Source organism: Pygoscelis adeliae, unplaced genomic scaffold (genome assembly GCF_000699105.1).
Source record: "Pygoscelis adeliae isolate BGI_AS28 unplaced genomic scaffold, ASM69910v1 Scaffold304, whole genome shotgun sequence".
Classification (NCBI taxonomy): Eukaryota; Metazoa; Chordata; class Aves; order Sphenisciformes; family Spheniscidae; genus Pygoscelis; species Pygoscelis adeliae.
The window spans coordinates 551,919-566,023 of record NW_008824558.1 but is presented as its reverse complement, the minus strand read 5'-3'; the positions used below and the strand labels follow the sequence as shown (position 1 = coordinate 566,023).

Sequence of the window (14,105 nt, the reverse complement as noted above, 5' to 3'; positions counted from 1 at the left end):
AAAGTTTTACTGGGGATAGAGTTTTACTTTGTGAAACGATAAAACCTTGAAAGAACTTTAGATTAAGCAAGTGGGAGCTCAAAGCAAAGGGTATTTGCTTTCCCGAGCATTTTTACATATCTTTATTAGAAGAAAGGATGCAAAGCAACGTTAGCTTTTGTGAGATGAATACACTGATGTTGTAGATTACGTTTTGTCAGCCACTGAGTTAATTCAATTTGTTCATTCCCCAATACCAAGGAAATGGTGACATCAGGAAGAAGTAAATGAATTTTCAGTCTGGCTTATTTTCTCATGCCGGCAAGAAACCCAAGAATAATTTTCCATTTTCTGATTTGAAGCGTCTGCTGAAGCTATCTCCGAAGCTGCTGTTTTCAACCTAGTGAGACTTCATTTCTTTCAAATGCAAATGATGATATCTTGTCGAGAATATTACAAGAAATCCTTTAAACTTTAAAAATTTGAAGTAGAGAATCTTAGTTGCTAACTAGACATATATTTCATTTATATATTATATTTCTTTATAATTCCTGATTCTGCATGGGAATTATGAGATTTACTAGGCAAAGAAAAACAGTCCAAGACTGTTAATGCTGCTTCTTCCTCTACATAAGCGGGGGGGGTGGGTGTGGGGTGGAAAGAGTTTAGGATTCACTAACTGCCCTTGCTCCTGGTTGGTTATCAAGTTGTTTGGTTAGATTGCAGTTTTTCCCCAAAATCCAATGATAACTATACTAATAACAGATAAAATGCTAATAACATTTAATTTATCTATGGCATTAGCTTAATTACCTTTCCTGAACTTGCAAGGAGAAAGTATTTAAGAAAAAATCTGACATGTTCTAAAGGAGCCAGAGTGGTGAAGAATGCCGGAGAAATCAGTGGTTTCTATTTTCAGGCTATTCTGGTAACTGAACAGCTTACATGGGTTCTCAGGAAAAGCGGCAGGAATGAATGTTGCATGTTCTCATTTTCTCCTACCTCCCGACTCAGTTTTCCCAGCACATGGCAGTCTGAGATTTGCGAGATAACAAAACCCAAGGGTAGTCACTGAGCCTATGAACTTGCAAACAACTACAGTGAGCTCTGGTATTGAAATTTAACTACAGACAATGCTTTCACTCATAGCAATAGATGAGCCGGTAAGATTCCCTTCCATCGTATTTTATAAAGGTCACATCTTTCAGTTTGTTTTTACAGTCCAGTGGTACTGCTAGACATGCATCCCTGAAACAATGACAGGTACTTCACCTAGAAATATGAAGCTAACTTTGCATGATTTTAACTGTTTACACAGAAAAAGCAAGAAATAGAAGACTGAAAAAACAAATGAAAGTTTAAAGTTCCTTCTCTGGGTTGTCCTGAGTGAAGATGCTAATGCACAGTGCAGTTATAATTGAGAAGAAAAAAAAAAAAATCATTAGGACCAAATTTGTATAAGGTAATCAGATTCAGAGCACTGGGTGCACTCCTCTGCTATGAGGTGGTTTCTTTGTTCAAAACTACTAGCAATAATGTTATCATGAAACTAAAGTAAGCGGAACACCGCATTAGAAGAATAGTTTTAGGATTATTATTGAATATGCCTATAACTTAAAATATTGATCTGGAATCAGTATTTTCTATGTTCTTCTATCTTTCAGAAGAGAACTGTTAAATTAACTGGCAGTATCTTTCTAGAGTATCATTCAATACTGAAATGGACCAGAAAGAACAAACACACCAGGGCCCGGACGGAAAGGTGAGGTGCAACTGTAATTTTACTTGTTTGTTTATTCTTTACTGGCTGTCTAATTTCTATGGTGATAATAGCATTTGAAATGCATAAAAAGTGTACTAAAAAAAGGTCTAGAAAACTCTTGGCAATAAATTAAGCAGTCTCTGGGAAATATATTTTTAAGAAAATCTTTATATTTTGGAGAGTTATTACTACAACAATAGGAAAATTTTGCTTGAAAGAAGCCCAATTTTTTTAAAAGTTAAAATGTAATAGAATGCATTATTGCCAGTTTGAGAAAATGCTGCCAGTTAAAATGACTATAAATTTTGAAGAAGTATGAGAGAAATACCTACACAACCAAGTCCATGATGCAGAGATCCAATCTACAGTAGAAAGACATATACAAGTTCATTAAACTTCAGAGAAACACAGTACTGTATCATAGCAAGTAAATACGTCACCGTCTTACTATGACTAAATGCCTATAAAGTAAAAACAAATATTTCTATCAATAAAGACTGTTGGCTGTTTCCTAAATTTTCTTTCACACAGTTAAAAAAATCTCTCAACAGAAGAATCCTTGAACCTAGGACTCTACTGAGGGCATTGTTTTCTAAATCCCATTTAATTTACAAGGTCAGGATTAGTTTTAGGATTTGAATTGCTACATGCCTGAATAAAAAAAGAACCATTAAAAAACCCCATCTCCCACAGAAGCCTATATATAAACCTAAATCCCCAACCAATTACGGAAAATAAGTTTCATATGAAAGCATAAGTGACTGTCAAATACTGACTTTAGAATATTTATTTCCCTTGTCCTCAAAAACATGTAAAAGCTTTTACTAAGGAAATTTTGCTTTCTCTTTCCTCTGCTTCTTCCAAGAGATCTCCTCAATATTTCCTTACTGGAAAACAGAAGTATATTAGATTTTTTCTTTTTTTTGGTGGTCCCTCATTCCCTTCCCCTCCTCCCCACGTTGAGGCTCGTCTGAGAAGAGATTACAATTCAAAGCTCTTTAAAAGTAATAGGGAGAATCTTGAGATCCATGTTCTTTTTCTTAATAAAAAATCCCCCAACCCATCAGTCCCTGCTGCAGTAAAGTTCCCCACAGCTGATAAAAAACTGATTCAGGACTTCAAAAACATGCAAGTCTAGTCTTTTTTTGGCTTTGTTCTGAGCTGCCTTTGTGACTACTAACATGAAAATTTTCAGAAAATGACTCTGGGACTTGAATTCAGGAAGGCTGAGTATCCATTGTCCCTCTCCACATTAGATACCATTGTTACCATGTAAAATATTGGTCTTAATATCTCTGTGTTCACTCAGCTCCTAAAACAAAGGGAAAAATTCTGTGGCCTTCCTTTTCTCTCTCCTTCTCCAACAGACGCTTTGAAGATTAATTTATATAGCAAAGTATTTCAGGATTTTTCCCACAACAAAGCAAGAGGTATCTTTGGATGCTCAAACCCAGCACCAGAATCCCTGGGACCTGATTTCCAGATAAGTTCGGAGACAAAATGACACAATCTCCCCTTGCAAATACCTGTTCATAGAGCTAGCTGCAAAGCTGAGAAAGACGCTGACGCGAACAGATGTTCTCTATTACTCTTGTAAATTATGGAGCCATAACTGATGGTATAAATGTTGAAATACGAATCTCTACAGCATCGCTTTAACAAAACACTTCAATTCTCTTGAAACAAACATGAGAACTGCCTAAAATGCAGATATTTCAGTGCAATTTCAGAATTGTAAAGCTTCACATAAAGAAAAGAGTTTAAGACTCGTAACATCATCACTCATGAATACCAGACTGCAACAACAAAATTCATCTGCACTGTGAATACTCCAAAATTAAAACCAACCTTATAGCAAATTACTATTTTGGCAGTTTCTGCCTTTTGCCATTTATCAACCAATTTACACCTCTATGCAACACACTTCTGTATTGTTTTATACTGTACATTGCCCTACACCTCCTCAGCAACTGATAGGCAGTGCAAAGTGAACTTACCGGTTTCTTTCCTACTATGAGTTTTTCAACCTTCTGGACTTGGGATACATGATCCTCATTCGTCTTCAGTTCCCGTTTGCGGATTCGCTCATAAATCCCAATCAGCATTTCTCGTGGGATATCCTCACCGTCATCCACACCTGCAGAAGCCAACAGTTTCTATTATCAGTCTGGCTCTGAATGATCTAACAAACATTTCTCAGCAAAGTAGGCTTCTCAGCAAGGAGAAGAGAAAAACATGGGCAATCTTTGTTTCCTCTGCTAACGGTAATGCCAATGTTGTCTAAGACTGCTGGTGTACTTGTTTATGCTGTTTTGTTTTATAGCTGCCAGCACTCTGTCAGCTAACATCTCCTATGCTGTTCTTCTGCCTACCTTACCAAAGCAGAAGTTATGTTACTCATTACTGAAGCACTGATTTTTGTCGAAGAGCTTGCTGCCCCCAATACGCCAAGACATTGATGGAAATTACACAGGTTTGTTTTTTTGTTTTAAAACTCTCATCTAAAACTAAGCCATGAAAGGGCTGAGAGAAGAGGTAAATCCTTTTTTTTTTTTTTTTTTTTTTCTTTTAAGTTTCCTCTGTTTGGCATCAAAGTTCAAATGAGTTAAATAACCCTTTAGACACTAAAATCTCCATATGACCTCCTCCTAGGAGTATACCACTGGGAGGAAGCAGAAGAACCATTCCATTTTGCCTCTGTCCCAGTATTACTCAGCACTGTTCATAAAATAATTTCCTACAAGAGAACCTTACGAACATCCAGTAGAATTAATTTAATTAATTTAAGCAGTATTTCCTGTATCATTTCAAAAACAATTCATTTACTCTGGAAAAACAAATCAACAAAACAGCCTACTTACAGGATTATTGTTTGGTACTGTGTGATTATCATTGGCATGCCAGTATTCTAACAAATGCCACAGTGTCTTGAATGCTTAATCCTGAATTTTTAATAGCAGTGGAAGGAGTCCAATTTCAATAAGTGACTTAAAGCTGGATTTTCTGGGGACAGGGAGATGCATGTCTATTTTTTAAACAGGTTTTAAAGCAATAAACTCTCATCTCCCATTCAGAAGCCAAGATAGAGTATTTTGTCACCCAGCGAACAACTCCTCACATAAAAAATACTGTGATAAAACACAGTTTCTTTGCACCTAGAAGCAAGCAAACCCGCCTCTGTTCTGTTCCACACCAGCAAGTCTTCCACAGACCACCCTTTGCCATCCAGTCATTTACAGTTACAGGCAAGGTAGCCTGTTACAAAAATGCCTACAATAATAAGAAATTGCTGGCATTTGGGCTGGAGCTCAGAGAGAATGTACTGTATTTAATACAACAAATATAAGTGTAGTATTATGCTAAGAAATGAATATCAGGCCTTTTTTAATCTTTGTGGACTTTATAGTAAAATCTCAACACTAATTTAAATTTTGCTAAGCTAAAACATCTGCTAAGCATAGATCGTTCATTGCTGTCTTCTGTAAATCTAAGGGAATAAAATCACCAAACAGGACTTTCATTTTCAAGATCTGAAATTCCAGAACACCACAAGTATTTTGTTTTTACTAGGATTAAAATGAAAGTACCACATGCACACATGAATACAAATTGCCATGTGTCTGAGATGCACCAATGTGTTTTTTACACATTAAGCAACTTGATGCTGTCCTTCTGCCATTCAGCCCACTTTTAGATATCACTGAGAAAATCGCTGGTAAACAATACATCAGCACTTGCTGGTGCCTGCAGCAGTGGGCCTATTCTGCTACCATGCTGCTACATCCACTGTTGCCAAAAGAAGAGAGACTGTGCACTAAGTTGCGCTTATTCTTGTGCTTAAAAGCAGGGGGAGGAAGAGAAGAGGGTTGCAATGACTGAGCAGGCAATTTTCCTGGCCTTTGCACAAACACATAGGAATGGAACTATAGTAAAAGCTGCTTTTTCCCTATGGGCACAAACTATCGTAAAGGAAAAAAAGGGATGGGGACTTCAGCCTCATTTTGTTTCTCTAACATCTGAGTGCTCTTCTGCAATAGGAGGTAAATGCTGTCCGATCCATTCTTCCTTGAGTGCCCAGGAACAACAGGAGGTATCATCTCCTCATGCATGATCTTCCTCCTCAGCTCTACCGTGACTACTTTCGGTCAGGCAGAGCTGAGCACTGGCTGAGCTGATGCTTCATGAAAACCTGTTCTTTTTCACCAGAAAGAACCAGGATAGAAAGATCTGAGAAACAAATTTGAAAAAATATCCGTATTTTTTTTGAAATCTAATTGCAAGCTTAGGTGTGCCATAGCCTGGCAAATAGTTTCTTGATCAGAAAATACACCAATGAAGAAATCAAAATGAAATTTCTGTGCTATTTGCCGTGTATCTTTCAGGAGGTTCTGGAGTTGGGACTTTTTTTTCCCCACAGAGAATTTAAATCTTTAGTTTATTTCCAAAAGTTCTCATCGTGGCATAGCGATTTCTGTTCCTTAATATATATACATGTATGTGAATAAAAGGACCTGACAATACATCCACTCAAGAAAGACAAGATAAAAATGACAAAATACTATATGCTTAATTCTGTTTTCACTATTCCAGAAATAACTAAAGCCTGTAAAAATGACAGTAGTTTTAAGTCAGGTGAAATCAGAGTCAAGTGCCCTGTATTTTGCCTTTTTCCCAGAAGATACACGGTGTCCCTCCAATGACAGTTACAGGGAAAAGCTTTCATGAACTTCATCGTTAGAGTTTGCTCACCCCTTAGATTCTTGACAAAATCTTCTAGCTTCATTTTGCGTTCTGGTTTCACATTTGGGCTGTACATATCTGTGTTTAACAGTATGATGGCAAAAGCTAGAATGAAGATGGTATCAGGATTTCTAAATTGTCTCACAACACCTGGATTGCAGATACAGTACCGTTGGCTGTAAAAAAGCAAAGAGGGGAAGCTGTCAGAGCTATGAATTACTATTCTAATGCCACCAAATAAACCAACTGCTACATTCCAGAGGCTGAGCAAGCTATTATTTGCGTTCCATACGTATATTTAGCTTTCTGTCTGCATATTTTCATAAGCCAATCCTAGAACACGGAAGGCTTTTGCTTTTTACTACCACTGTAACTTTACTTCTTAGTACAGACTCTGAGCTACATTAACTTCAGTATTTAATTTTTTTTCAGTGAGTAATACCGTTGACACCAGGTAAGAATACAGCATTGATTTTAGCTTACCACGACATGTCACATGATGATTTACTTCTCATCCTGCCCTGGACGAAGTACGCTTGTGTTAGTGTTAATAAGTTAATGCTTTTATTCCACTATTGTTGAAATACTTAATGAAAGGTTGAGTTTTTTTATACATTAAAATGTAAATGGTCACTCATATAAAATGGTCACACTCATATAAACTATTATATCCAAAGACATTGTTAGAGATATTCAAAAACCCTTGAATATCTTTTCAACTGATGCCAGGAAGAACTTTTAATTGAGAAACCTCGCTACGTTAATACAAATTACATACATCAACAGCACCAGCAAATAAAACTTCCTATTTCATACTTAGCAAAACCACCACAAACGACATGCTGTATTTGAAACTGTACGTAGCTCACAAGGACACTGCAAATAAGCAGGGAAGTAACTTAGGTATACTCAACTTCCCCAGTTCTCCAGTTTGATCATTAGACAACAGCAGGTTTCTGGTGACCAAGTAATTTATTTCAGCATCTTACCTAAAAGCTTCAATGAGCCGTTCTACTTTCTGGGCTTCTCCTTGAACACGGATATGAGCCTGAAATTTCCTGAGTGCTTCATCCAGTTCCATTGTTGAGAAGTCCATCTCATCCACGACACAGCTAGGATAAAAAAATATTGCCATTGTGTCTTTTAATTTCTATCAGCACAGTACCAAAGGTAAGATTTCGAGACCAAAAAACCCTTTCAATTTTCCATCTCTTGTAGAGATTCATGGAGCCTTTTTGAAACATTCAGCAGCAATTGCAATAATTGCAGGTAAGCTGTGAAGGAAGGATTGCAAATAATGGATCAATGAGAATGTGTACATGTAAGCAGGCCCTTATTTTTTTTTAACAGAAGAGCTGCTGGAATGACAAATGTCTGAGCAACGTAAGTGACATACCATTGCCAAGAATAATTATTTGGTTTGTGCTTCCAGGCCAATCCATGATTATGATGCCTATAATAATAATAATAAATAGTTTATACTGCTCAAAATATTATATCAAACAGCCTGCAGCAAGCACAATAATCTGTACCAAATGGCTCTGTGTTTAGGAATGTTCTTACATTTGTGTTTCTGTTCGGAGAAAAAAAAATAATCTTGTTTGGATATTCTCTTACTATTACTGTAATTCTCATCTCCCCATCATTTGCCATGTCTTTCAGTTAACATTTATGGAGAAATAATTACTTTCTTGCTCTGAAAATACAGTGCTGACAAAAAATAAAAAAGGAACCAGTTTAATATAATCAACAGTGTGAACTATGTCATTCTAATACTTTGTTTAAAGACTACTTTAAAATCAGAAGCTTATAAATTTTCTTTCTTTAAAATTAGCTTTAACCAGACATGAATCACTGCAAGTAACAACACTGTAATGCAGAAACCACAGAAAGAAAGCACAATCCAGTTTTGAAAGACTTTTCTTAAATGTATAGCTATACAATGATAAATTAGAGTAGCTCACATTTTTCTTCTAGTAACATTGTAGCTAACATAGATTAATAGCAAAGCAATTTATTCACTTTGCCTTGAATGTTTTTCCCTTTATGCAGAAGCGCAAGGAAACAAACAGGCTTGGCATTTCTCACGCCCTTTCCAATCCACACCTAAAACCCTATTATCAGTTCTGCAATAATGTTCACGGTCTTCCCACCTATTGTAAGTTCTGTAACCCTTCCAAAAGCTCTTTTCTCCTTCAAAGGTGTAAAGCACATGTGCAGACAAGCTGGAGTCAAAATGAAGTAATTAGAGCAATTAGGGCCTCCAGAAACATGCTGGCCAACAACATAATGGGGAGGGGTCTTAAACAATCTTTTATATGAACTACGGAGACAGCAGATATACCACCACAGTCAATGTCCTTAACTGGAATCAGTACTTTTCTACAAATATTTGAAAATAGTAAACAAAACTTTTCTAGTGGCTATGTAATGACAAAAAAGGGAACAAGTTATTTTAGCTAGGTCAAATCAAAACATGAAAGTAAGGTCAGACATGCTTGTTTAGTCTTTGTTAACAATAGTTAACAAAATTATAATCCTTGATAATAATATCATGATCATAATGATAAAGAGAACATGATTAAATGGACTTTAGTCACCGCAGGAGAACTTGGAGCACATACGTACTCTGGGTGAATAAGCCTGTGCTGAATGACCACATCTTCACTATTACAATTACATGTCCCAGGCAGGTAAATGCAAGAAGCAGCTAGGCTTCACCACTTCTAGGTCGGCAGATAATTGAAACTTCTTCCTGGGAACTATCCCCTGCTTACCACCTCTCCACAAAATTTAGGCAAGAAGAGTGGAACATACCATTTGCTGGGTCAGCGCAGCTACAACTGCCTTGGTTCTCTACTGTACCACTTGCCTGTACTCTTGCACATAACTGTGTAGCGTAATGGACTGAAATGATGGAGTCCTGTACAGAGCAACAGGATGTCATGCTTTCCCTCTCACTTTTAACAGTGTTCTTTATGATGGTTTTACTCTATTCTTTCTTCTCTGAGTGACTGTACTTTTGTTTTCCAATGCAAAGTCAAGACACAGTAGAAGGTCAGATCCTCAGCTACATCTCTATCACATCAAGAACTCCTTGGTCACGCAGAGAGAGAAAGCTGAGGCTCACTACAGAACAGCAGTGCTTCGGGAAGCATGTCTGATGTGCCCCAAATGTCGGCCAGGGCAACAACATCAATGCCAGCTATGGCAGCCCCATGCCACCCAAACAAGGCCTTTACACTTGACCTACCACAAGGTAGCAACTACAGTAGGCCCAGAATGCAGCTCTTGGTCAAAAATTTAAGCTACTCTCTTGAATATTTTCTAAGCTGCAGTGAAGTGGAGCTTCAGTGAAAAGATTTCAAACAGTCAAAACATCCTAATTTACAGGACCTGGGAAACGTGAACACAAATCAAAGCAAGTCACTTGAAATTAAACTGTGTAACAGAAGAAGGATCATGCCTTTAAAATATCTTTTCTATGAAACAACCTGGAGTTATTATCAGTTCGACAAAATCTCCCTCCAATCTGTAAATGCGATATTTAAGATTAAATGCTATTCTGTTGTCTCTTCTTAAGAAGAAAAACCTTGTTCCTATTGGCAGGCAAGGTTCAGAACACTATCAAGAAAACTGCACCACTTACTGGGTGTTCCTCACCCCAAAGCATAGCTGAAACAGCTTATTTAAGAATAGATTAATTTCAATAAAAGGATTGTTGTGGGGTTGTAGGTAGGTGATTATGACCTTACTCTTAACAATTCACCTCATCACAGATACAGCATCTGGCTTAGCAGAGACATACTTCTACTTACCCATATTCCGCTAGTCTGTTTGAGACAGTGAGGGCAAATGATTTGTTCAGGATCACAAAATGCATCATCTAAGATTATAAATCATCTCGTCCTAGACCTGTACTGTTTTGTTTTAAAAAATTAGAAGATACACTCTTTGGATAGTCTTCACCCTAATCTGACTCATAATTGCAAAATCCAGACGATCATGACAAGTAGCTAATAGTGACTCATGCTGAATAGGGATGGCATCAAAATCCAGCCATACTCTATTACTCTGTATTGTAAGGCTGGCTGCATGCTTTGGTACAGAGGCTCGTCCGTCGCTTTCTGCTGGGTATTGTACTATAAGAAGGCAGCCTTTAACAAGGCACAGGAAAGAAAGTGAAGGCCTCTAAAAAAAGGTCTATGGCATATGTACACATGCCATTAGCTGTATTAATACAGTGTTCAAGCTTGCAATTTGAGATACGTAAGTTCTGACAGCATAACAGTAAGATCAGGATGACTGTAGAGAACATGACCAACATCTTTGCAGTATGAAGCCAGTGAGAGCAGTCTATAAGAAATAGGCAAAGAAAATATAAGGTGTTGGCAGACACTTTGTATCATGACGCCATAACCTTAACATTTTTGCGATGTATCAATATTATGTATCAACATTCAGTCCTCAAGAAAGACTGCATCTGTAGACCAAAGCAAATTTCAGTACAGCTTTCATTATACTCTGGTTAAAACCTGTGGTCAGAATTTTTCCTAGTCTTCCTTAATGGGCAAGATGTGGGGGTTTTTGCTTTCATTCTCACCAGTTTTATTAAACATCTGACTAAATTTTTTATACAATTCCTTGAACAAAACTGGACTAAGATGTATTCCTGTTTACAGGTCAGTATATCAGATTAAAAAAAAAAAAAAAAGCCCCCAAAGAATACTTGTTTTAAATGAACGCCCTCTTAAAATAAAGCAACTTCTTTTTTTGGTCTGCTCTGTATGTAAGGTTTAGAAATTTATGACCAAGCTGCTAAAAGTCTAATTTTCTGCTTTGAACTTCTTTGGTTTTTAAAACAGTTTTTGTTTATCTAATCTTTTGGAAAAGAACAGTTTGTATAGATCTTGTCAGCATATGCCTGTACACGCTGAAATCCCTGTTTATCTACCATCTGAGCCATTTGGCTGTAATAATTACTTTCATGTTCTGTTACTGATGAAGCCTTATGTTGCATATAATATTATTTTGTTTCATTCAGTAAATTATTAGAGAGCCTGAGGAAGGAAAAGGACTTCAAAATAACATACTGTAATGCAAATGAAATTAAAACATAAATTTAGAGTAAATGTACATGACTACAGGGAATACAGATCCTTGTAAGTATCTTGCTGGATCAATAACAGAAACAGTAACTTAGCTGGAAAGCAAAGAAATAAGTATGTGCTCATGTGCATGTTTTCTTTCTTAACCCTTAGAGTCTGGTTTCCCCCTCCTTCAGAACAAGATCCAGAGATAAGCACAGAACATTCAGAGACCAATAATACCTCTAGCTTGATGAAATGTCTTACTTGAACGTTAAAATATGCTTACCTCCTCCCCCCACACAATACTCACTCTAATACATCCCGGTTGAACTGTTTTTGTCGGTTTCCCAGAAATTCTCCAATCATCTGTCTGCTGAGACCCTTCCTTTGCAGGAGAAAGTGGGCAACACCAACTGGAGTGTCTGGCACAAAACCTCGCTCAATTAGGTACTGGACTCCTTTTTCAGGTTTTCTGAGGAGAAATGAGAATGCAAAACTATTGATTTTCTTCCATTGGACCTGAAGGCATGTGGTTAAAATTTTACAACAATTTTGCCAATCACTTTTGACTAACATACTACTAGTATGGGCTAGTATAGTTTCAGGATAAATGTAACCATCCCGCAGAACATACTGTTCACTGTTAATAGCTCACTAGCTTTGAAACACTTCTTTGCATGTTATTACACATGCTCCATAACCCTTCCAAAGAGAAGCTTTCTATGCAAGCAGCTTCAGGCATGAAAGTCAAAACACTTGTCAATGCAAAAGACAAGCCCAACACCAGCTACTGAACGCTCCTGTTGCTGGGAGAGCTGTACCTTCCAGAAACTGAACTAAAAAGCTGCCGATGAAAAACAAGTAGCAAAAAACGCCCCTGACCTCCCACCCCGCTGCTGTCAAAAGTTAAACTTATTGAACAAAACCATCTGAAGAGGTACAACTTGCAAGCTGAGAATACAAAAAACAAGGGGAAAAAAAACAGTCAGTAATGCAAAAAGAAGCAATTAAAAATAGTGGAGCTCCCATCTAATTTAGATTTTTTTTCCTTGTCCTTTAACACACCCATTGCCCCAGATTTCCCTCCCTCAGACAAGCACCTTCATAGTTTCTGCAATATTTTACATCTCTTTATACATCACCTCCAGATTTAGCTGTAACCATTTTCAGATCTCAACACAAAGCAAGCTGAAGCTACTCATTTTAACATATTAAGAAGTGTGTGCTGGGGAGGCGGGTTGGGGATGGAATTGGTTTCTGGCAATAAAATCTACTGCTTATAAAGGCAAATGCTTCTTCTTTTTTAAAGTGATGTAAAATTCCCCTTACAATACATATTGTGCACTGCAGTGTGATACAACAGACAACCAAAATTTCTTTTAAAGATAATAAAGGGATATCTTTACAGAACCAGTAATTCCATCATCATCTTTCTTTTGTAAGGAATTATAATATAATGTCCACCTGTAAAAGTGAATGATTTGCAGCATGTCAAAGGACAAGGTGACGTACTATTTTCATAGCAGGTTGATCATACAACCATAACCCTTCCGCAGGGTTTTTAATGGCAAATAACATTACTAAATACATCACCATTCAGGTCTCCTACCCTTTTACATTACACTATTATAAACTTAATACCCTATTAAGAGTTAGATAGATCAGAAGAATATATATATAATTTAATCAAAAGGGAGTTCTCAAATCTCAATTTCTTGCATCGGGCTTTGTGGCTCTTTTCATCTGAAATAAGATTACACATACAGTCATTTTCTAAATACAATCTTGTAAAATGAATCTCCTTCATACTCAAAAAGTACTCTTTTTCTTGTAAGGAATGTAACTGCTACGTTCATATGCTTCTGCGTTGTATTTCAGAATTCTTAATCTTTCTGAATTTAAATTCACAGCATCCAACAAAAACAGGAATAGTTTTCTCCATCCCCCTTGTTAGTGAGCTACGTTTGTCCACAAAATTACAGAGTGATACAAACCCAGGAAAGTTCCTCTCCAGCAATTGTCAAAACAGAAAACAAAGAACACAATCAAAGAGCACAACTTGATCCAAAGATCACCTTTACTTGAGATATAGAAAATGCTGGATCGTTACCTATTGTACTAAACCACGACTTGAATTCTTACCACCCCCATAAGCCTGAACATTTAAAAGGTGACACGTGATTTATTTTGCCTCAGTTCCTATGTAGCTGCATAATTTTACATAAGCCAGGCTCTGTTTTTTCACATAAGAAGCACTGCTTCACTTTACTGAAATAGACTTCAAAATAGGCTAGGTAAGTCTCCAAAACAGACTTAAAAATCCATTTAGCAATACACTGGAAGCCAAAAGTTCTCCCATGGATACTTTCTTCATGCTGAAGTGAAGCATCAGGAAGTTTTGCAGTCTAGGATTATCTGCAAGTAGTCCAATTTGTTATGAAAGCTGTAACGTGGAAGCAATGTAAAGTCTGAACTGTAATAACATGACAATACTACCTGAAAACTCTGAACTGTAAGAATGAAGACTACTCTTT

The 14,105-nt window shown here is 37.0% G+C and overlaps 1 protein-coding gene across 1 annotated transcript in view; it reads right to left on the bottom strand.

The window, feature by feature from the left end:
- Positions 1–14,105, bottom strand: part of IQSEC1 (IQ motif and Sec7 domain 1) — a 149,687-nt gene that overhangs the window by 16,618 nt on the left and 118,964 nt on the right. The window contains exons 4-8 of the mRNA XM_009321981.1: positions 11,882–12,043; positions 7,471–7,593; positions 6,491–6,657; positions 3,739–3,878; positions 2,074–2,103 (exon numbers count right to left, since the gene is read on the bottom strand). Of these exons, the coding sequence (XP_009320256.1) occupies positions 2,074–2,103; positions 3,739–3,878; positions 6,491–6,657; positions 7,471–7,593; positions 11,882–12,043 (622 nt within the window). The remainder of the gene's footprint in view (positions 1–2,073; positions 2,104–3,738; positions 3,879–6,490; positions 6,658–7,470; positions 7,594–11,881; positions 12,044–14,105) is intronic.